The 20,538-nt window shown below is 44.9% G+C and overlaps 1 protein-coding gene across 1 annotated transcript; it reads right to left on the reverse strand.

The window, feature by feature from the left end:
• Positions 1–10,700: 10,700 nt before the first annotated feature.
• On the reverse strand, positions 10,701–14,522 carry LOC309711750 (uncharacterized protein). Its single transcript, XM_082542209.1, has 8 exons — positions 14,031–14,522; positions 13,923–13,958; positions 13,666–13,845; positions 13,422–13,535; positions 13,199–13,261; positions 13,056–13,115; positions 12,856–12,969; positions 10,701–12,753 (listed from the first exon to the last, which is right to left on the reverse strand). The coding sequence occupies exons 1-8, from the start codon at positions 14,107–14,109 to the stop codon at positions 12,650–12,652; spliced, it is 750 nt and encodes a 249-aa protein (XP_082398335.1). The 5' UTR covers positions 14,110–14,522; the 3' UTR covers positions 10,701–12,649.
• Between the last annotated feature and the right edge of the window lie 6,016 nt (positions 14,523–20,538).

The following is a 20,538-nucleotide window of genomic DNA, read 5'->3' on the forward strand; positions in this document are numbered from 1 at the left end:
TCGCCCCACTCCTTTTTCAGGCAATTTTAGTTTTTTTGTTTTGTGCATTTTATGTTCAATATAGGTATTTGTTGTGCCTGAAAATGAACAAATAAATGAATGAAAATGAATGAATGAAAATAACATTTATGAAGAAATTTAAAGGGGCATGCCAGTAGGTGCGTATCAATGATTGTATAAAAGATGGACGACACGACAGCTCCCCAAAAATGAAGCCAAAACGTCTCTATCGCCCCCTGGTGTCTGGCTGCAGTATAGGTCATAAATCCCGCCTCCTCCATGTTAGTGGATGGGACTGGGGTCAGACTAAAATAAATTAATTCTCCTAAGATAAACTTTTTCCAAAGATTCTTTCTTTTGTTATCAATAGTTCTCATTCCTCATTCCTGAAGAGGAAGATGTTGCCGCTAAAAGACCCCGGAGAGAGGTAGATTCTCCTCCCCCTCCTCCTCCTTTCGGCTTCAATGATGAAGAAGAGCATGATGCTGCTGATGATGAAAAAGATCCTCCTTCCCCTCCTTCTGTCTCCTCTGATGAAAAAGAGGATACTGACCCTGCTGTTGAGAATGATGAGGATAAAGAAAAGACCCCCTCTGTAGAGGATGTTTCCTCCCCTGATGAATCAGCTGTTGAATCAGCTGATGATGATGATGATGATCATCCTCTCTACACAGTTACAGAAGAAGAAGAAGAAGAAGAAGAAGAAGAAGAAGAAGATGATGAGCCCCCAGCTCCAGAAATAAAAGAGGAGAAAGCAGCCGCTGAGAATAAAGAAAACATTCCCCCGGCTCCAGAAAAAGCTACGGAAGAAGAAATAGAAGCTATTCCCCCTCCCCCGCCGCGGAACGGAGGCATACGCTTCAATGATGAGCAACTGATCAAGACTAAAACAATCTTGTCAACCGTCTGGTCTTCAGGAACCACAGCCACGGGGAGATGGAGAATGAGAGCCAGCCTGCACTCAACTGACGAATCTGATGCGCCTGACATTTTTGTCATGGAGAAATTCAACCCCGACTGTGGATTATTTCGCAGCATGATGGTTATACCAGCCAAAGAGTGGGTCGTAAGAATGCTGCAAGTGAGGAAGGATATTACAATTCTTTTTCAAACTTGCCGCTGCTGGAGGGATGCTGTAGGAGTAAGGAAATGTCTCAGCTTCTGAAAATCCCCGCCCCTCCCGGACCACGCCCCCCTTCCTTCTGTTTTAAAAGTCCGATCAAAAAGCCTTTTTTAGCTCAGAGAGAGAGATGGACTCTGCACCCCTGCTTCGCGATGAGGAGACCAGCTCCACCGATTGTTTTTCTGACGAGGGCGAGCTGGTACCCGACACTCCCGGCTACTACGGGCCTCTGAAGCGCCAGAGGCGGCAGCAGCATACCGACGAGATGGACGGCTGGGCGTCTTCTTTATTCATCGACACTGTGAAAACGGCTGTGTATCATCTGGTCAACTTGGTGATAAACAAGCATCGCACCGACGAATGTAATGGCTGTAAGATAGACCATCCCAGCCAGAGACAACACGAGTGCCTGCAAATTCTGGAGGATGATTTTTATTCCGACAACTATTATAACATCAGAAAGAAACTGCTCACTCCTCGCTTTGTCCCTTCCATTCAACGTCTGCTGATTGCCCGCAACATCAAGACTGAGGACGTTAAAGTTGGGATGGTTGCGGAGACTCTGCTTCATGAGCTGAAATCGGTGAGGAAAGTCTTTGACGCCATCACAGACGCTTATGACAATTTGGTGGGGCAAGATGTGGTTAAAATCGGGGAACTCCGTTTGGTTACGGAGTTTTACAAAGGTTGCTGATTCTTATCCTGCATGCTTCCTATATTTAACCTTGTTTTTTAAATCATGTATTCTGTTTCTTTTTAAAAAACAAAAAAACAAAAAACTACCTCGTTTTTTAATTCTGCTTTATTTTAATCATGTATTCTGTTTTTTTAAAATCCTACCTCATTTTTTAATCGTGTATTCTGTTTTTTAAAATCCTACCTCATTTTTTAATCGTGTATGCTTTAAAAAAAGTATCCTGTTTGTTTGTAACCTTTTAACATGTTTACCTCATGTTTTTAAAAAAAGAAAAAAAGAGTTTTTGTAACTGTTTGACTCTATAACTGTGTTTTATCTCAGGGTTTTGAATAAAAGTGTATTCTGTTTCTTTTTAAAAAACCAAAAAAACAAAATCCTACCTCATTTTTTAATCGTGTATGCTTTAAAAAAAAAAAAAGTATCCTGTTTGTTTGTAACCTTTTAACATGTTTACCTCATGTTTTTAAAAAAAGAAAGAGTTTTTGTATTCTATAAGTGTGTTTTATCTCAGGGTTTTTGAATAAAAATGTATTCCTGTTTTTTGCATGTTAAACCCTCTGGTTTTGAATAAAAAATATTTAAAAAGCATTCATCTCTGGTTTTTGAATAATGTATTCCTGTTTTCTGCACATTAAGCCCTCTGGTTTCGAAAAAAAAAATAATAAAAAACATTCATCTCTGGTTTTTGAATAAAATAATAAAAGCCGACTCCTGCGACGTTATAACGCAGACGAGCTTTTTATCAGAAGACGAGATGGCCGAGAAAAGTGAGATGAAAAAAGTGTATTACGACCCGCATCACCCAGGTAGTTTCGGAGGAGTAAATAGACTCCGACGTGCTTTAGAAGATGAAACTGGTAAAAAAGTTGATATCCGCAAGGTGCAGAATTTTTTATCCGAGCAGGACGCCTATACTCTACATAAGCCGGCGCGAGTAAGATTTAAGAGAAATAGAGTGTTTGTGACCAAACCCCTGAAGCAGCTTCAGGCCGACCTGTGCGACATGAGACACCTGTCTGAATACAACGACGGATTCAATTATTTATTAACCGTCATAGACGTATTTTCAAAAAAGGCTTACGCCCGCCCCCTGAAAAGGAAGACGGGTTCGGAAGTGACTGAAGCTTTCGAATCTGTGTTGAGAGAGAGTGAAATACCGGAAAATTTACAGACCGATGCGGGAAAAGAGTTTTTCAACAAGAGTTTTCAAGCTCTGATGAAAAATCACAGCATCTCCCATTTTGCTACCGCCAGCGACCTAAAGGCCTCGGTGGTGGAGAGATTTAACCGCACCCTGAAAACGAGGATGTGGAGATATTTCACCGCGCACAATACCAGACGCTATCTGGAGGTGTTGCCTGATCTGTTAGAAGGTTATAACCGCAGTTATCACAGCAGCATTAAAATGGCACCTGCCGAGGTGCGCCCCGAGAACGCGGATCAGGTGTTTCGCAACTTGTATGGAAAGACACCCGCCCGTCCTAAAATAAAGTTGAAATTTAAGAGGGCGGATCTGGTGAGGATATCCAAATTGAGAGGAGTATTTGATAAAAAATACGAACAGAGTTTCACGGACGAAATCTTTACTGTGATCAGGGTCCTTCACCGATCGCCACCCGTGTATAAGCTACAAGATTATGACGGCGAGCCCATCGAAGGGTCGTTTTATGAGCCCGAGCTGCAGAAAGTGAAACTGACCGAGGACAAAGCGTTTCATGTGGAGAAGATTTTAAAGCGGCGCACAGTCAGAGGGGAAAAACAGGTTTTTGTCAAGTGGAAAAACTGGCCGGATAAATTCAACAGCTGGGTGAAAGCCTCGGAAGTGGTAGGCGTATAAAAAAAGAGACCCCTCGCATCATTCGGCTCATTTTTTAAAATTCATCATGGAGTCCGAAGGGTTTTACGTGACCCTGCCTTCCAACGCCAGCAAGGGCTTATTTAAAGATAACACCAGCGGCTGCTACACGGTGGATCTGGCCAAACCCCTCGAGCTGACCGGAGAATGGAGCGTGGGCTTATGCGAATTCATTTATCCGCGCACATGGTACAATCTACCGCCGGACGCCTCCTACTTGGAGCTGATGCGGACGACGGAGGAAGATCAGCCCCTGGTGATTTTAAAATTCGGCAGGGGAGGTCATTACGGACGCGTTAAAGATCTATTGGATCACCTGGTGCCGGCGATCCAAAAGTACGACCCGTCCTTCGAGGCTTCATTCAACAACATCACCAAACGTCTGGATGTCAAAGGAGTCGGGAGCCATAAAATAAAGGTCTTCCCTCCTCTGGCTTACATGCTGGGATTGAAAACGAACGAGTGGTGGACTCTGTCGAAGCGCTCTACTCCGTATCCGTGCGATATGAACGCGGGCGTATATAACCTGTTTCTCTACACCGACATCGTTCAGTACCAGCCGGTCGGTGACAGTTACTCACCGTTGCTCAGCGTCCTTAACGTGAAAGGCGATTACGGAGACGTGATCAGCATCAGACATAATACGGTCCATTACTTGCGCGTATCTAAAAAATACATTAAAACCATACGCGTAGAAATTAAAACGGACCGCGACAGATTCGTGGATTTTGTTTACGGGAAAACGATAGTCAAGCTGCACTTTAAACTGGCTTGAGAATGGCGGCGCGTCTCCCGCAGGACCCCCACCGTTTTGTGAGGTATTATGAGGGGCAGGTGGGAGGTTCCCTTCCGGGTTTTTACGGAGCGCCCGTGATGTACGGCAGAGGGATAGGATCCATCTTCTCCAGACTGTTTCGTTTCGTGTCTCCTCTCTTCAAATCCGGGTTCGCCGTAGCTAAACCTCACCTGAAAACGGCCGCAACCAATATCGCTACAGACGCTGTGAAAAGAGTGATGGGTAAGCTGACAGAGCCTCGCCAGGAGGGGGCGGGGGGTATGATGGTCCTCTCCCGCAGGAAGAGGAAACGCCCTCCGGGCGAGCGGATTAAAAATAAAAGCGTCGGAGTAAAAAGTAAATCAGTTAAGGCTGGCAGTGGGAAGAGAAGGAAGCCCCAGAGGAGCTCGGACATATTTTAGAAGAAAATAAATAAATAAAAAAATGTCTCTCTTACACAAGAAATCTGCCGAATGCACCCTTGCCGAACTGGATCTATTTTCGGCTCCCATGACCCAGCTATCCATAGAGGATAAAAAATATCAAGAATGTCAGCCCCTCTCTGCTTTGAATGACAACTCACCCATTGAATTTTTCATCCCCGGAGACGGGGAAAAGTATCTCGATCTGAACGACACCATGCTCCATCTGAGAGTGAAAATTACGGAAAAGGACGGGAGCAACATCCCACCCGATGCAGGGGTAGCCCTCATCAATTATCCTCTCAACACAATTTTCAGTCAGTGCGACGTTATTCTGGGGGATCGATTGATTTCGCAGTCCAGCGCCACCCATCCTTACAGGGCCATGATCGAGACGCTGCTCAACTTTTCAGAAGACATTCTAAAGTCTAAAGAGTCAATTCAGCGCCGGTCTGTTTTACAAAGACACTGCCGGAGACATGGATTCTATAGTTATAAGCAACGGGCCGAACAAAGGGATAAAACAGAGAGCCGTTTTCACGGCCGAGTCGCGAGAAGTGGACCTGCTGGGTCCCCTCCACGCTGATATTTTCTTCTGCGAGAGGCTCCTGCTGAACTCTGTGGATTTGAGAATTAAATTGATACGCAACAGCGATGCCTTCAGTCTGATGGGAACTCGGGATTCGCAGTTTGCCCTGAAAATAACTTCGGCCTCTCTGTTTGTTAAAAAGGTCACGGTCTCGCCGGCCGTCAGGCTGGGGCACGCCGCGGCCCTGATGACAGGAAACGCCCTCTATCCTCTTTCGCGCGTTTCTGTGAAAACCTACTCCATCCCTGAAAATTCCAGGATCTGCAACCAAGAGAATCTCTTTCTGGGAGCCATGCCCAAATACGTGGTCCTGGGCATGGTTCATCACGACGCCTTCACCGGGAGGAGGGATCTGTCGCCTTTCAACTTTAGACACAACGATGTGGAGTATCTGGCGTTGTGTCAGGACGGCAGGCAGGTGCCCGCCAAAGCTTTCCAGCCACAGTTTGACCGCGGAAATTCGGTCAGGGAGTTTTATCACATGTTTTCCGCCACGGGGAGACACCTCAAAGATTTACCTCTGAGCATCGACCGCCGGGAATTTAATGAAGGGTACGCCCTTTTTGCCTTTAATCTGGAACCCAGCGAGGATGCTGACGCCCTGTCTCCCGTCTCCAACGGGAATTTGAGGCTGGAGATGAGATTCAGAGTTCCTCTGCCTCAGACCACCACTCTCATAGTGTACGCCTGCTACGACTCAATTTTGGAGATTGACTCTAAAAGACAGGTGCTGGTGGATTATTACTAAAAAAATATATACATGGATAACCTTCAGCTGGAGCACATTCTACATCGCGCCTTGGGAGACGTTTTCTGCGGGGTTTGGGCCTCGGACCAGCTGGCCTTTTATTATTATTTATTTATTTATTTATTATTACTTTATAGTAAACACTCACCCCTCGCACTTGAGGGGAGAACACTGGCTGGCTCTAACTCTGGAAAGGGACGGTTCCTCCACTTTTTTTGACTCTTACGGATTCCCTCCCGACTTTGCTCACTATCCCTCGGTCATCTCAGAGTTTCTGGAAGGCCGCTCTGACAAAATACTCTATCACGATCGTCAACTTCAGCACCCTATGTCTGTCGTTTGCGGGCAACATTGCATTTTTTATCTATGTCACAAGGCTCAGGGGTTATCCGTCGGTAAAATACTTTCTCTGTACTATAACGATGTGTTTAAAAATGATGACATGGTGTCTGACTTTCTGAAAGGACGCTGCCCCGCTCGCTCTCGCAGAGGTCATCACGGGGCGTGCTCCTTACAAAAGTTTAAAGATGTGTGTATCGAATAAAGAAACGTAAACAAAAAAAAAAGTTTGTTGCAGCGTTTTTTATTTCATTTGTAAACAAAAAACATTTGATTTTACATAGAGGTCCAGGTCGGGGAAAGCATTATTTTGACCCGAGAAGGTTTTCTCCCCCTTCGCGCAGGTGTCTGTCCTCCCTCCTCCTCCTCCACAGATTTAAGACGCGCATACTGGTCGCGAGCTCTACGGTTATGTATTGAGGATGAGGGTATGTTTGTTTCGACCAAAGTAGTTAAAAACGCGTTCCATCCTTTCGGTCGCGTTTGGTTTTTACTTTTAAAAGAGAGGGAGAGGTTTTTAAATAGATCGATCATGTGCGAACCCCGCACCGCATCCCCCTTGTAAACAAATTCACCCCTCTTTGTCCATCCTCCTCCACCCTCAGCTAATTTCTGCATAATGTAGCGGGCGTTTTTGTGATCTCGAGGGGGTAAGGATTTTAATACTTCTTCCATCATTTCATCATCCTCCTCTCTGGGCCGCTGCACCTGCTGCTGCACTTGTTGCTGCACCTGCTGATGCACCTGCTGCTGCACCTGCTGCTGCGCCTCCTCGGGCGGGAGGTGGAAAGTCACCCTACTCTCCTCGTCCCGGTCCTGTTTAGAGAGTGTGAGATATCTCCGCAGCAGAGACTCGTATCTTTTGATTTTTTCATACGAATTTAGCCGCGGATCCTCCAGTATGGCTTTCATCTTTTCGTCCAAATCGTCTTTGGCAGTTTCTCTGACGGTAGGCTCGGTGGGTCGGGTCAGTTTTTTCAACTCGTGAGAGGGAACGAGAATCATTTTTTTAAACATCTCAGCGTTTTTGAAATATTCCTCCCAGCAGGTTCCCCAGAATGGGTACGGCTGCGGACAACAGAGGGAAAAGAAACCCGCCCGTTTGTTTCTTTAAAACTTGACGTTTACGGTTTAAACTCGTTTTCTTGTCGGCCAGCAGCCTGATGATCTTTTTCTGGCGTTTCAGTTTTTGGTATTGAGGAGCGGAAAGAGGTATGTTTCCCCTTAAAAGATTTAAAGCTATCTCGCACAGCGCCTGGAGGAAATCCGGGGAGCTGTGAGCGAGAATGTCTTTGCGTTTCTGCGGCGACGCGTGGTACAGAGCTTGCAGTAAGACTGCGTTTCTTTTTATACGCTGAGACATGGCTACTTGGGTTTAGGCAAGTAAATGACGGGGTACTGCCCCGGAAGCAGACCGGCGCGCACTCTGTAGCGTTCTGGGCACGAGGGAGTGAGATCGAGGATTAAATACCCGTGGGGCTCCTCGGTGGCGTCTTTGAAACTGTCTGAGAAAAATGTTTTTTGCGAAGGGAAAATCTGACGGGCCAAAATCTCAATCTGCAGCTTGTCTCTGGGGTTTTTAAACAACACCATATAATTGGAGTTTAAGCTGATGGTGCGGCTGTATTTACCCTGATGGAAAACATTCTGGGTCAGCATCATGACCGAGACGTTTTTATGGTGGCGGTATTGAGTGAAAATTTTAACCACTTCCTGGTGATCCGAGGCCTGAAAGATGACGTCATCCAGCACCACCAGAACGTCTCGGAAATCTTCAAAAGAATCAGGCAACCCCTCGACAAATTTAATGTTTTTATTGGTCTTTGAAAGCTCCTCATACATGGGTTGAAAAGAAGTATAAATCCACACAATATTCGCGGGCACAGTATCCATGACGCGTTCACAGTTTTCCAAAACACACTTTACAAAATGAGTTTTCCCACACCCGCTAGGACTCACAACTAGACAGGAAAAAGGCACTTTCAGTCTGTGATCAAAATCAGTTTCCTCCATTTTTTTTTTTTTTTTTTTAGAAGAAAACTAAAACAAAAACACTAGTACCCGAAAGGCAGAGTTGTGCCGTCTGGAAAGAGACGTCTCTTGTCGTAAACCACGCGAAACTTTTTCTGAAATGTTCTGTTTTTGAGCACAAAGCCTCTCTTATCCCTCTGAATACCGTTCTGAGGGGTCTCGAGCTCCACCTCTTTCATACCAGAAAGGTAACTTTCCACCAACCCGCTCATACTGTCGAAATTGACACGTTCGCAACATTCTCTCGTCTGTGTTATTCCTTTCATTTTTACCACCAGTTTCTTTTTGTTTCTGGTACGGTAGGCGTAACTCTTTGGACCCGCGGAGACGAATTCCTGGATGGTGTCCCCGTCTAATTCGTCCGTGAGATCCCCTAGATAGTTGCCCAGCTCTAAAGGTTCCTCCCCCTCTTTCACTACGTAGATCAGAGAGTCGGTGTCGGTGTACAGAACGCTGCACTGCAATTTTTCTAAATACTCGCAGAGTTTTAGACGGGCGTAGGCTGTGGTGAAAGCGGCGATGAAAACGTTATTGGTAGCGCCGGGAGGTATCACGCACCGCTCGTTATAGCTCCACTGAATTAAAGCCACTTCCTGTTTTTTGGTCTTTAAAAAAGAGACGTGTTTAAAGACGTACTGTCCTGAAAAGACGTAGTTAAAAAACTGACTCGGCTTTCTGACCAGAGTGGTCTGAGTCAGGTTGGTTCTCTGAGCAAACTTTCCCCAGAAACTGTTGAGACACAATTTCGAAACTTGTCTTTTGGCCGGATTCACCTCTATTTTTGACGGGTCTAAACGTATGCCCTGATGCCTGTGGTACTCTTCCACGTATTTGTTCCTCTCATCCTCGTCGCGAGCTTCCGGAGGATAACCGGAGGCTTCCTGTTTGCCTTTGAGAAAAGTGTTAATATAACCGGCGAAAATATCGCTGCTGCGACTATCAAAGTGCCAGACCTCTGTGATTTTAGCCACTCTGTAACCTAATTCTAAGGCTTTGTTAAACTCGACGGTGACCCAGACCCCGGTGAGAGCTCTGGCCTCGTCGTCGTGAAGGCACGGACCGCTTTGTTGATTAGTCTCGGCGCAGGTGCGACAGAGGGAGAATATTAATTTACCTCCGGGGGTTTTGTACGGTAGAACGGGGAAATAGAGCCCGCGCGGCGGGTAAACGGTGGCTCTGATCAGCCCGAAATAACTGCGAGGGTCTGCAAAATTCTCTCTGATGATTTGGGGGTGATGCAGAGGGTAAGCGCGCTTGGTGTTGACGTAAGGGTACAGGGATGTGACGTCTACGTAATACACATTTTCTCCTGGCGAGGCGCTGTAACGCAGCCTCAAGGCCGAAGTGCGGCCTCCGTAAAGTCCCGAGCGAGGAGACAGAGGTTCCGGGACTTCGTAGCTCCGCATAAAATTTATAACCTCCTCGTTCGATTTTTTCATCTTGTTCCATTCGTGCTCCCACAGAGTGACCGTGCGGACTCTGTAAACGTTTCTCAGCTCCCGGAGCCTCGCCTCAGCTGAGGCGTGCAGGTCCCCGTAAGGAGCGCGGGTCAAAGGGCAGATTTCCTCAGGCCTGTAGCATTTTGGACAGCCGTGATAAAAGCATCCCAGAAATTCCCACACCCACTTTTCCCCGTTAATCAGCGCGTATCCGTCGACAAAGTACGGGCCTATTTTTTTCTCCCCACCGGTTGTGAGAGCGTGTTGAACGGGAATTTTCTGAGAGTGAGCTACCCACTCCAGCCACTGAATGGACGCGTGCGAATAGGCTCTGAACCTGCGCCCGTAGTTGTCGGGCGAGGGAATGGCCAGACTGTTTTCGGGTAGGAAATTGGTGAGAAACACTTTCATGCAGGCTGAAGCTATAGTGACGCAGCTGAAAGGGTCTACTTTAGTTTCGCCTATAAAACCGTCTCTGAACTTTACGCACGCCTCTCTCAGGATATTAACGTCGTTTCGACAGTAATACAGGGACTCTTTTTCAAAGTTAAACACTCCCCGGGAGGCCTTGCAGTGCCAACGCAAAAACTCTGCCCGTTCGGGGGGTGACATGCGCTCCACCCCGTAATCTGAAGGAGGAGGGTACGGACCCGAGTATTTTAAACGGTCCCGTGAGCTGAATTTGTGAGGAAAAAATCCCTTGGATTTGTCCTCGAAGCCTAAAGCTTTGGGCATAGCGCTGAGACGCATGGTGAGAAAAGAAAGCGAGTCTATGAATTTGAGAAGGAAATCGGATTCTGTGAAACATATAATTTTACTGCCTTGCATGATGAGAGAGGGCGTCATCCCACCCCCCACCAGGTGACTTAGAATTAAATAGCTGTCAAACCCTTTCGCGTTGTGTGCAACGAACGTGGTCTCTCTATATCTTTTCCTTCTGTATCTTTGGAGAAACTTTTCAACACAGTCTACACCGTAAGCGTGCCACTCTTCTCCTTCTAGAGATTTTGTGCACACTAGGTAAGGGACGTGCGCCCCCTCCCTGTCTGGGAAGGTTTCAAAGTCATAAAAGATTATGGAAGCGTTATCAGAGTTTTCATGTTTCAAAGGTTGGATGTAACACAGGTGTTGATCGTTGTCGGGAGGAAGCTCCGCGCGACAGATTTTACATCTGGCGGCTGTGCACCTGTGCATTCCGCGACGGGAGAGGTGCTTGCAGTCCGGACATTTATACAATTGTTGACAAACGCTGAGGTCTGAACCGGAGTGAATTCTAGGTTGTTTGTGCTTTAAATAACACGCACGTGTGCGACATGATCTGTTACAATCCGTACAGATTACAGAGTCCAGAAAGTGAGAGGGGCATGCGGGGTCAAAACAGAGGTTGCAGCGGTTTTGACAAAAGTGTTCCTCTCTTTTATAATACCCGCGGTGACACTCCTCGCAAATGTACTGGATTCCTAAAAATGTTTTTAGATTTTTTATCCCGTAATAGTGATGGTGGAATAAGAATAAGTACAGCGGGTGAGGCGTGTTCGGGTAGTCTGTTTCGATTAATGAAAGAGTTCTGTCCTCGGGCGGGCGGTAAAACACGACGATTTTACGTTTTAGTATTTGTTCGAATTTACCTATGTCGGTGAGAGTTACCTGAGTGCGATCGCTCAACCCCGCTAAACGCTGCAGCTCTCTGCCGCGTTCCAGGGCCTGTTTATCTGTGAAATGAGGTTGAGTGAGGTGAATCAGGTTGATGGCAAAACACAGATTATCGTTTTTGTTTTTTACCACGTACAGACAGCGACGCTTTTTGACTAGAATTTCATCATCTAACATTTTTTGAATCTTTTTACGCGGGTCATTACTGCCACCGCCTCTAGGATTTCTAATTACTTGCACAACAATTTCTAGGGGAGAGCCTGCGACGATCGCTCCGTTTGATTGTATCAGCCTGGCTAGCAGGTCCTCAAAAACCGGTACAATGTTTTCAGCGCTTTCGTCGTCGACGTTAAAAACAGAGTGATTTCGCGCGTGCTCGCTGATGATCTCCAGTTGAACCCGGTCGTTACGACTAACTTCCGGTCTGACCCTATCCGCTAGATCTACGAAATTATCCCTGACGTCGAGGTAAAATTGAGCGAGGTCGCTCGCTTCATCCGGAGAGGGAATGTTAAATACTCGCCTTATTTCGAAATTATTAAAATGTTCGCGGCGAGTCACCGCATCGTTCTGTACCCGAGATCCTCCTCCTCCTTGTTGATGCTCCGCAGGCCGGTCCTCCTCCTCCCTGGGCTGCTGATGATGATGCTGCTCCACCTGCACCTGCTGCACCTGCTCCTCCCCCTGCTGCTGGTCGTAGAGCTGAAGAGCATTTTCTATCGGCTGCAGAGGGTCAAAGTTCAGTAGACCGGCAAGCCGTTCGTTTTCAATGTTTTGAAGGAGGACCTGCAATGCGTTTTCTAAAGGTTGTAGTGGATCGTTCGGTGGTGGGGCTATATTGTTTTCTATCGGTGGGGCTAAATGTTCATCGTTTCTGTTTAATTCTGCCACGGCTTCCAACAAAGCCTCAGGAATGCTGTGTTCTTCCGACATGATTTTCTTTATTTCTTAATTCACAGACTTTTACATGCTTTTACTTTACAGGTCCTTGTGTCTGTATATCGATGCATATGTGCGAACTGTTATGGCGTACATGAAAGCGAGGTTTTCAAGGATTCTCTTCTTATGAAGCATCCGTCGAGCTGTAAGAAAAGACGGACAGAATGTATTTTTAAACCTTACATTTTTTATTTTTATAGAGCAGAGAAGTTTAATAGGATCGATTCATCCCCCCCGTCAATTACCTCTCAGTCTCCTGAGAGGAGCTCTCAGTCTCCTGAGAGGAGGAGGAGCTCTGGACGGTTCCTCCTCCTCCTCCTCAGCCTGATTTTCTTCCGCCTGATTTTCTGTATCGGTCTCTGTCGGTGGGAAATAAAACAGAAGAGATTTAAGAAAACAATCTCCTCCTTCCTATTTTTTGAGAATGAAAAAACTTTTTATTTACCTCGCTCCTCCGCCCGATTGTCTGTAGCGGGGGATTGGTTAGGTATATCCGCAATCTCGGCTGCCGAGAAATAAAACAGAAGAGATTTAAGAAAACAACCTCCTCCTTCCTATTTTTCGAGAATGAAAAAACTTTTTATTTACCTCGCTCCTCCGCGCGATTGTCTGTAGCGGCGGGGGTTTGTATAGGTATATCCGCAATCTCGGCTGCCGAGAAATAAAACAAAGAGAGAAAGATTTAATAAATAAAAACTTTCTAGCACGCTTTATACCACTCCAAGTCGGGAGGGGCGGTATAGCACACTCGGATTACTCCGCCACATCCTGATATTTATCGAAATGACGGATATTGCATCATATTGTTTACCTTTTGGTTTAAAAGGTATTTTCCTGCAGTTCTCCCGGTATGCGTTGACGAAAATAACGTCGTCGTCTTCTTCTTCTTTTCGCTGCGGCGGGGTCTGTATATTCTCGATTACCTCTGTCGAGAAATAAAGCAAAACTTTTTTAAAAATCTGCTCCGGGTCGGGAGGGGCGGTATAGCACACTCGGATTACTCCGTCACATCCTGTTATTCAACAAAATGGCGGATAATGCATCATATTGTTTACCTTCGATTTTAAAACTTTTTTCTCCGCGGTTCTCCCGGTATGCGGAGACGAAAATAGCGCCGTCTTCTCGTTCTTCTCTTCGACGCGGCGGCAGCGGAGGTTCTGCGGGGGATATGGCTTCTAATTCGCCGCGGAAAACGGCCGGATTTTCGCTGTTACTCACTGCACTATCAATTGCTTCTGTAAGTATCAGAGCATGGTTAAATCAAGTCTATCTAAACTTATTTAAAAAATGGTATATACTTATTTAAACGTACCGTAGTCCACTTGCGTGAAATCATTGATGTAGAAATCTAAAAGAAAGTAATCAAATTATTGACATCTCTGTTGATATATAATTTAAAGTCGTAAAGAAAAAAACTTACCGGGGTGAGGTATGAACAGTTCTGGCGAGATGGCCCTGGCGCTCTGATCGGCGGTGTTGTTTGAACGGAATGCTGACATAATATTCACGGATTCTTCCTCGCGATTGGTAGAACTGTCACAGTAGGGGCTGAGCAGATAACGACTCCCCTCCCGTTTCTTCTCTCATTTTATCCTAGTCTAGCGAAGCATCTGTTTTTCGCATCTTTCTCTTGACAATACCGATAGTTAGAGAGGGTTGTTTTTTTTTGATTGCCTTCTTGCGAACGCCGTCTGTTTTCCACATTCTGCAACGGTAAAATATGGCTTTGAGACGGGTATTTGTTTTACCAAATGGACAATTGCTGTTGACAAAACTCGCCTCATGGTTGACTCTTTCCCACAGAGGGGGGTGCTTTAATAAACTTATTCGAATATGAGCTTTTTTTTCCGCTAAGGCTTATTTTAGGGGAGGAGATGTACGAAATTATTTACCGGGTTACAAGCAATGATAATATCGGCTGTTGACTCCTCAACGTCATCATTTTCTATCTATTGAGAAAACCCATTGTAAAAGTACCCGCGGTGTGTGTGTGTGTGTGTGTGTGTTTGTGTGTGTGTGTGTGAAACAAGATCGCCTGTCGCGGCAATTATGGTTTGTTTTTTCAGTCTCTTGTAAAAAGGACTCTCAAAAGGAAAAGTAGTATTCAATTTTTTACACATAGGCAGCCTGTAGGTTACAAGCGGATAGAAAGTTCTTCTTTTCATCACAAGCTATGGTGTATCTTAAAGGTTTTTTTTTTTTTTTTTTTTTACAGCGTCTGTATTATAGGAAAATAAAATACTATTGAAATCTCTACAGGAAGTCACTCTTTATTTCCATTACAAACGCCGGTGCAGCTTAAGAAAGTAAAATTACATCCGCTCTGTCTCTCTATACATCACAGAATCATCTGCTGCATCACCGCTGTGCTTAGGGAACATGACGCAACAGGTCTGAAAATGACTAGACACTTCCGGAGTATTTCCGGTAGGGTCATAAGGTCCGGATCGATGCCTTCCATAGTAAATATGCTGTATTTGAATATGTCATATTCAAAGCCTTCTTCTTTGGGAGAGCAGATCTCATCGGACACAGGACCGCTGTGGGGCTGCAGAAGGAAATCCATCTTGTGTCTGTGCCTTAGAAATTGTGACGGACTCCACCTCTCTGCTTTTTTATTCCCCTCCAACAGATGGCGCGCTTCTGGAGGTTCACCCCTCCTTTCTCAGGATGCGATTCGACACGGTTAGCAACAGATGGCGCGCTTCCGGGGTTCACCCCCCTTTCTCAGGATGCGATTCGTCACGCGGGGGGTTTCCCACCCCCCTTCTCCGGATGCGATTCGTCACGCTCATTACACGCTTCCGGGGGGGAGGGGCGGGAGGTCAAAAGGTCGTGATTAGGGCCATCAATCACTTCGGATCAAATTTTGTCATAAGCTGTATGGGATTATCTCTCTCACACGTGACAGAGATGCCTGTAAGCCAAATTGCAGGGCATCGATCACACAGTCGTTATAAAAACCTGTGAGTCAAAGCGCAGGGCACAGGATTCTGGGGCACAGGATTCTGGGACACAGCTGCAGAGAGGAGGCGGGAAAACAGCGGCAGCAGAAGGAGGAGGGGTGGATCGCGGATTGGCGATGTGACGGGTCAGCGGCACCAAGTGTAACCGGTGTGATTCTGCGTTGTGTCTGATAAAAAAGGTAAAAGAAAGAAAGACCTCCAAGTAAATAATTTGCCCACTCCAGCTCCTCTCCCACAGGGGAATTGTAGAAAAAGGGCTGGCATTTATTTTTTACATTAAACATAAAATATGCATTTACACGTAACATATTTGACATAAGATAAAACAAAAACAACAACATGAAATCCGACATACCTGATAAAAAAGGTAAAAGAAAGAAAGACCTCCAAGTAAATAATTTGCCCACTCCAGCTCCTAGACCAAATACAAACAGTGGGGAAGAGGATTAGCTCAACCCACCACAGCTCCCAAGCTAGCAAGGAGTATATATTCATGCTAGCATTTATGGCGCCTAAAACACATTTATGATACACACATACTACACACTTATAACATCTTACAAAAACAGGCTTAATAATGACAATAACTGAACTAACATCGCAATCATAAACATCAGGGTGGCTAAATATGAATTATGTGTGTTTCAAGGTGTTGGAAAGAAATGACACCCACCTCTCCCACAGGGGAATTGTAGGAAAAGGGGAGAGGCAAAAGGGGTACACTGTATTTATAGTATTGCACCAAAGAAGAAGAAGAAAAGAATGAGGAGGGGCTCTAACTGATAATGAACACAACTACAGGCTTGGAGGTCCTAAAAGTCCGGTATAAAAGGAGCAGTTTGGGGGTTTAGAACACATTTTGTGTAATTATAACAATGTGATTTATGACTCTGTTACATTAACACATTTCTAAACTCTAAAATAAGCTAAAAACTCCTACAAATCCCCCTTTTTATCTGCCCTATGGCAGATAAAACTAAACTAAATCTCTCACCATAATGTTTTCATACTGTGACTCCCCATTTCCCAAAAGTGGCATCATGGTGTCGGCCTTTGTATCAGATTCTCCCACAGCACGATTGATGAGTCTTACGAACAAGGCTCTGATACAAGGCACACAACAACACCCACATGTCACTAATACTGCAATAAAAACAAACAAAGAAACCATAATTGACATAATGAAACATTTCCATTGCCCAAAGACAGAGGTCATCCACGCTTCCAGCGGGTCATCTAATCCCGAATGCTCCTACATTGCGGTGGACAACGTCTTCAGGCCTTCCAGAACTCGGGTCACAGAGCCGTCAGGAACTGTTATTTGGAATGAAAGTACAATACATATCCCCAAACATCGCGCAAACGCCCCCTTTTTCTCCCAACAACATATCTAACGCCATCCGATTTTGTACTGCCATTAAAAATGTTGGACTCAACTGTTCAGCAAGCCCTTGCATTTAATGACAGCACAAAGATCAAATGTATACCAGATTGTGGACCCTTTAACGTAGTCCAACTCTATACCGCCATAATAATCAAAACACTCATCTGATTTACCTGTTTCACTACGTTTGGTTCGCTTCACCGTGGCCTGTGATGGTGGAGTCGCTGGAATGGATTCAGGTCTGTCTCTGGGCAATTCACTTATAAAAAAATCACAGTTACAATAACCACAGTCACACCTAACACTACCGTTTCTCTCCAATTCCCCCTCAACCAGCCTAGAGAAGTTAACATAAATTAAATGTAGATAAAAAGGCTCGTCTGTTTACATCTCTCCCTCGCAGAAGGCTTCTCTGCAGAGCATCAAATCTGCATGGCAAAGTGACACACTTTAGGTGATCTTCATCCTTGGGAAAAGTGGTGTCAACTATTTCCCAGTCTCCTAGTATTTGTGCCTTACACAGAATCACAATTCCATCGCTGGACTTCCTCTGCGCTGTCACTTTTGGAGCTTGGCACGCTCTCTCCATCCCTCAGGTTCTCATGTTCCAACGCTGCTGAAGATTTAAGGCAGAGCACGTCGTACACCTTAGTTGTCTTCCTCAGCGTCAACATTGAATCTTTCATTTTATTTAAAATCTTGCTGTTTGAAGTCTCCTCTTGATCTCCTGGAAGCTCAGTAGCACAGCTCTCTGTGTGATGTCTGCTGTGCTGAAGATGATCTCTGATCCTCCTGAAGCCTCTCTCCTGGCCTCAGCTCCCATCTTGTGGACGATCCTCTCAGCCACTCCTTCTCGTCATGGCACCTCATGACATCTACAGATTAAAAAATGACACTCCTCTCGCCACACGGCTTTCACCATGTGTCAACTCCCCAATGAGACATGTACAAGAATGTTGCACATTCTCTCTAAAACAATCTCCAGGGTTTCCCACTTGGAGCAGCCATACTCCAACCTGTAACCCTGTGTAAAAACATTAACCAGCAGTCACATGTTAAGCTTGTTTAACTCCCAGCTCCACCTGGAGCCTGTAACCTGGAAGACAAATCTGTTAAATCAAACTTCACATTTGCAACCAACTATAGATCATGAGAGTGATAAAGTACTCAGCATAACAGACAAGTATCATGTGCAGGTTTTCTCCAATCATTAAATCACTATTATTACCATAATTTGTCCCAAATCATGAATCATCCCAATTTATTCCACAATTTAATCTGTGACTTCCCTTAAGCAATGTCACTCCACCCGTTTTATCACTATGAGTTCAATAGTGGCCAGCTAATGAGCCCATCTTCAACTATTCCATAAACACTGCATCCCTTATTTGTTTTTCTCATGTCACTTGTCTGCTTCTGCTGAATCCTCCACAATGCACTCTTAAAGAAAACAAACATTAGCAACACATGGATCGTGTGGTGGGCAGGCGTCGGCCATCCACATTCCAGAGGTGCCGTAAAAGGCCATAAAATTAAGCCTGCTGTAAAAAGAATGACACTGGTTTCAACACAGGAAATTTCTCACGTTATTCACATCGTCAAAGTAACCTTCAACATTTTCCCAACAACACAGTGTAACAGCATCACCAACTCATAACCTGTAGTAGAGAAACAAACATCCACCAATTGTTCTGTTAGAAATCACATCATCAAATCACATGAAGAACTGTAATGCTGTAGAAAAGAGAATGCAAATGTTAGCGCTGCGCAGGTGTGTACACACTTTCTCACAGTTTCCTCTGTGAGCAACACAAGGTAGTGAATAACACCCCTGGTAGATGCACAGACACAGAAAGTGGCACTTAAAAGGTTAAATCGTCACGCAACCTCGAATGTTGCTGTCATCTTTCTGCTCCTGTAAAAGGAAACACATAAATTCATCCACCCTTTTGTCCTGTCTAGGTGGAGGTTAACCTTGAGTTGTGGTCAAGTCTTGTCAGCTTTTACCAGTCAGTCAGTTTGTTTTTATTTCCATTTCATTCATTCATCCATTCTTTCTTTCTTTGCTGATAGTGGAACTCATCGTCGCATTTAGTTTCCACTCTCAGCAAAATGACGTCATTTCAAAAAGAAAAAGAAGAACTTTAGATCGGATTACATCGCTGAATCCTTTTTAGGCAGGGACTCTCATTTTCTAATTGTCCCAGATAAGTGGCTTTCTCCTGAGCCCATTTTAATGTGGAGAAACTCACTTGCAACAATTTTCTTGACGACGTGTAGCACTTTTAATTCCCGACGTGCAGATCTGCTTAAAGAAAAGAAATTCCCAAACAGAAATCAGTGCACTGTTCAAAAATAAAAATAAAATGACAAATGACAAATAAAACTGAAAAACAAAAGAAAATAAAAAATACAGAAGCCCGGTCTTAGGACTTGTCACAGAATATTCTTTCTCTCATAGGTGAGAAAACACCAAATCTAAAACTTGGTGCCATGGTAAAACCTCCCCCATACTTCAGAAACAAAAACAAAACAAAAAACAAAACAAAAACAAAAAATCTGCTAGTTTCACTCATTCAAACTCTGGCTGCAGGATTCTGTTCACCCCTGCTATCATGTTCCCCAAAATAATACTAATTCAGTCGTCTATGTATCAGTTCTCAACCCACTCAATAAACCAGACAGGATGATGGTAACAGCATTACCTACTTAAAATTGTGTTTGATCTTCATTACGTGTGTGTGTGTGTGTTAGTCGGGTTAATACATTTTCTGTTTTTATGTATCCTTTTATGTACCTTCCCCCCTTTTTTCTGAAACAAAACTCCGTTCACTCCAAATTTTGTTTCAGAGACATCTAAATGAAAAACTCTGTCATAGTCAGGCACAGCTAAACCCCAAATGCTTGCAGGTTACCATAGGCAACCACGCTGTGTGTTGTCAACCCCTTCTACAAATGCCCTCTTTTAATGTGTTACACTTTGTGTATGATTTTTTGTTATCTCTGGTGCATATTATCTGCATGTGTGGTGTCACCTTTCCATTTTTCTAACGTGTCACCTTTCCATTTTTCTAACAGTACACTTGCATACCTCAGTGCTTGTCTTCCTCCCCCTTTTGTGGTGGTCTGGACACTGTGTCAATCCTCCACTTCCAGGCAGTCGTTTGTCTCCCCAGATTCCTTAACCTAATTTGATTCCCCACACTAAAACAGCAGCCTCAGTCCTCTTCTGCTCCTTTTCTTCTCTCCCACTTTTCAGTCCAATGGCAGTCAGTTTTCTTCAGCTTTGTCTCGTGTATCTCTTTGTCCCACTGTCTCTTTCATTGCCATCTCGCTCCAAACATGGCAAATGTCAAGCTCAGACAGTCTTCTCAAAAGTCCTTCACACACAGTGAGGTTGCAGCTTGCTGGAAACGCATCTCCATCCATCCAATCTAGATGGTGGTTCTTCTCTTTCTGATGCCGTTTGCCCACAGCGCTGCTGGACCTCTCTGCTCAGAACTCTGGTATTGTCTCTTGGACTCCTGTCCACTGTTGATGTTCATGCTCGTGCTTCTGAAACTGCACTTGGTGTCTTC

This window comes from Aulonocara stuartgranti, assembly GCF_965226115.1.
Source record: "Aulonocara stuartgranti genome assembly, chromosome: 7".
Lineage (NCBI taxonomy): Eukaryota > Metazoa > Chordata > Actinopteri > Cichliformes > Cichlidae > Aulonocara > Aulonocara stuartgranti.

Excerpts from the sequence above, each read along its gene's own strand:
- LOC309711750 (XM_082542209.1), bottom strand. The coding sequence starts at position 14,109 with ATGTCAGCATTCCGTTCAAACAACACCGCCGATCAGAGCGCCAGGGCC. Across the intron at positions 13,116-13,198 it reads CAATCGCGCGGAGGAGCGAG|CCGAGATTGCGGATATACCT; the intron begins GTAAATAAAAAG and ends ATTTCTCGGCAG. Across the intron at positions 12,754-12,855 it reads TCCTCTCAGGAGACTGAGAG|CTCGACGGATGCTTCATAAG; the intron begins GTAATTGACGGG and ends CTTTTCTTACAG.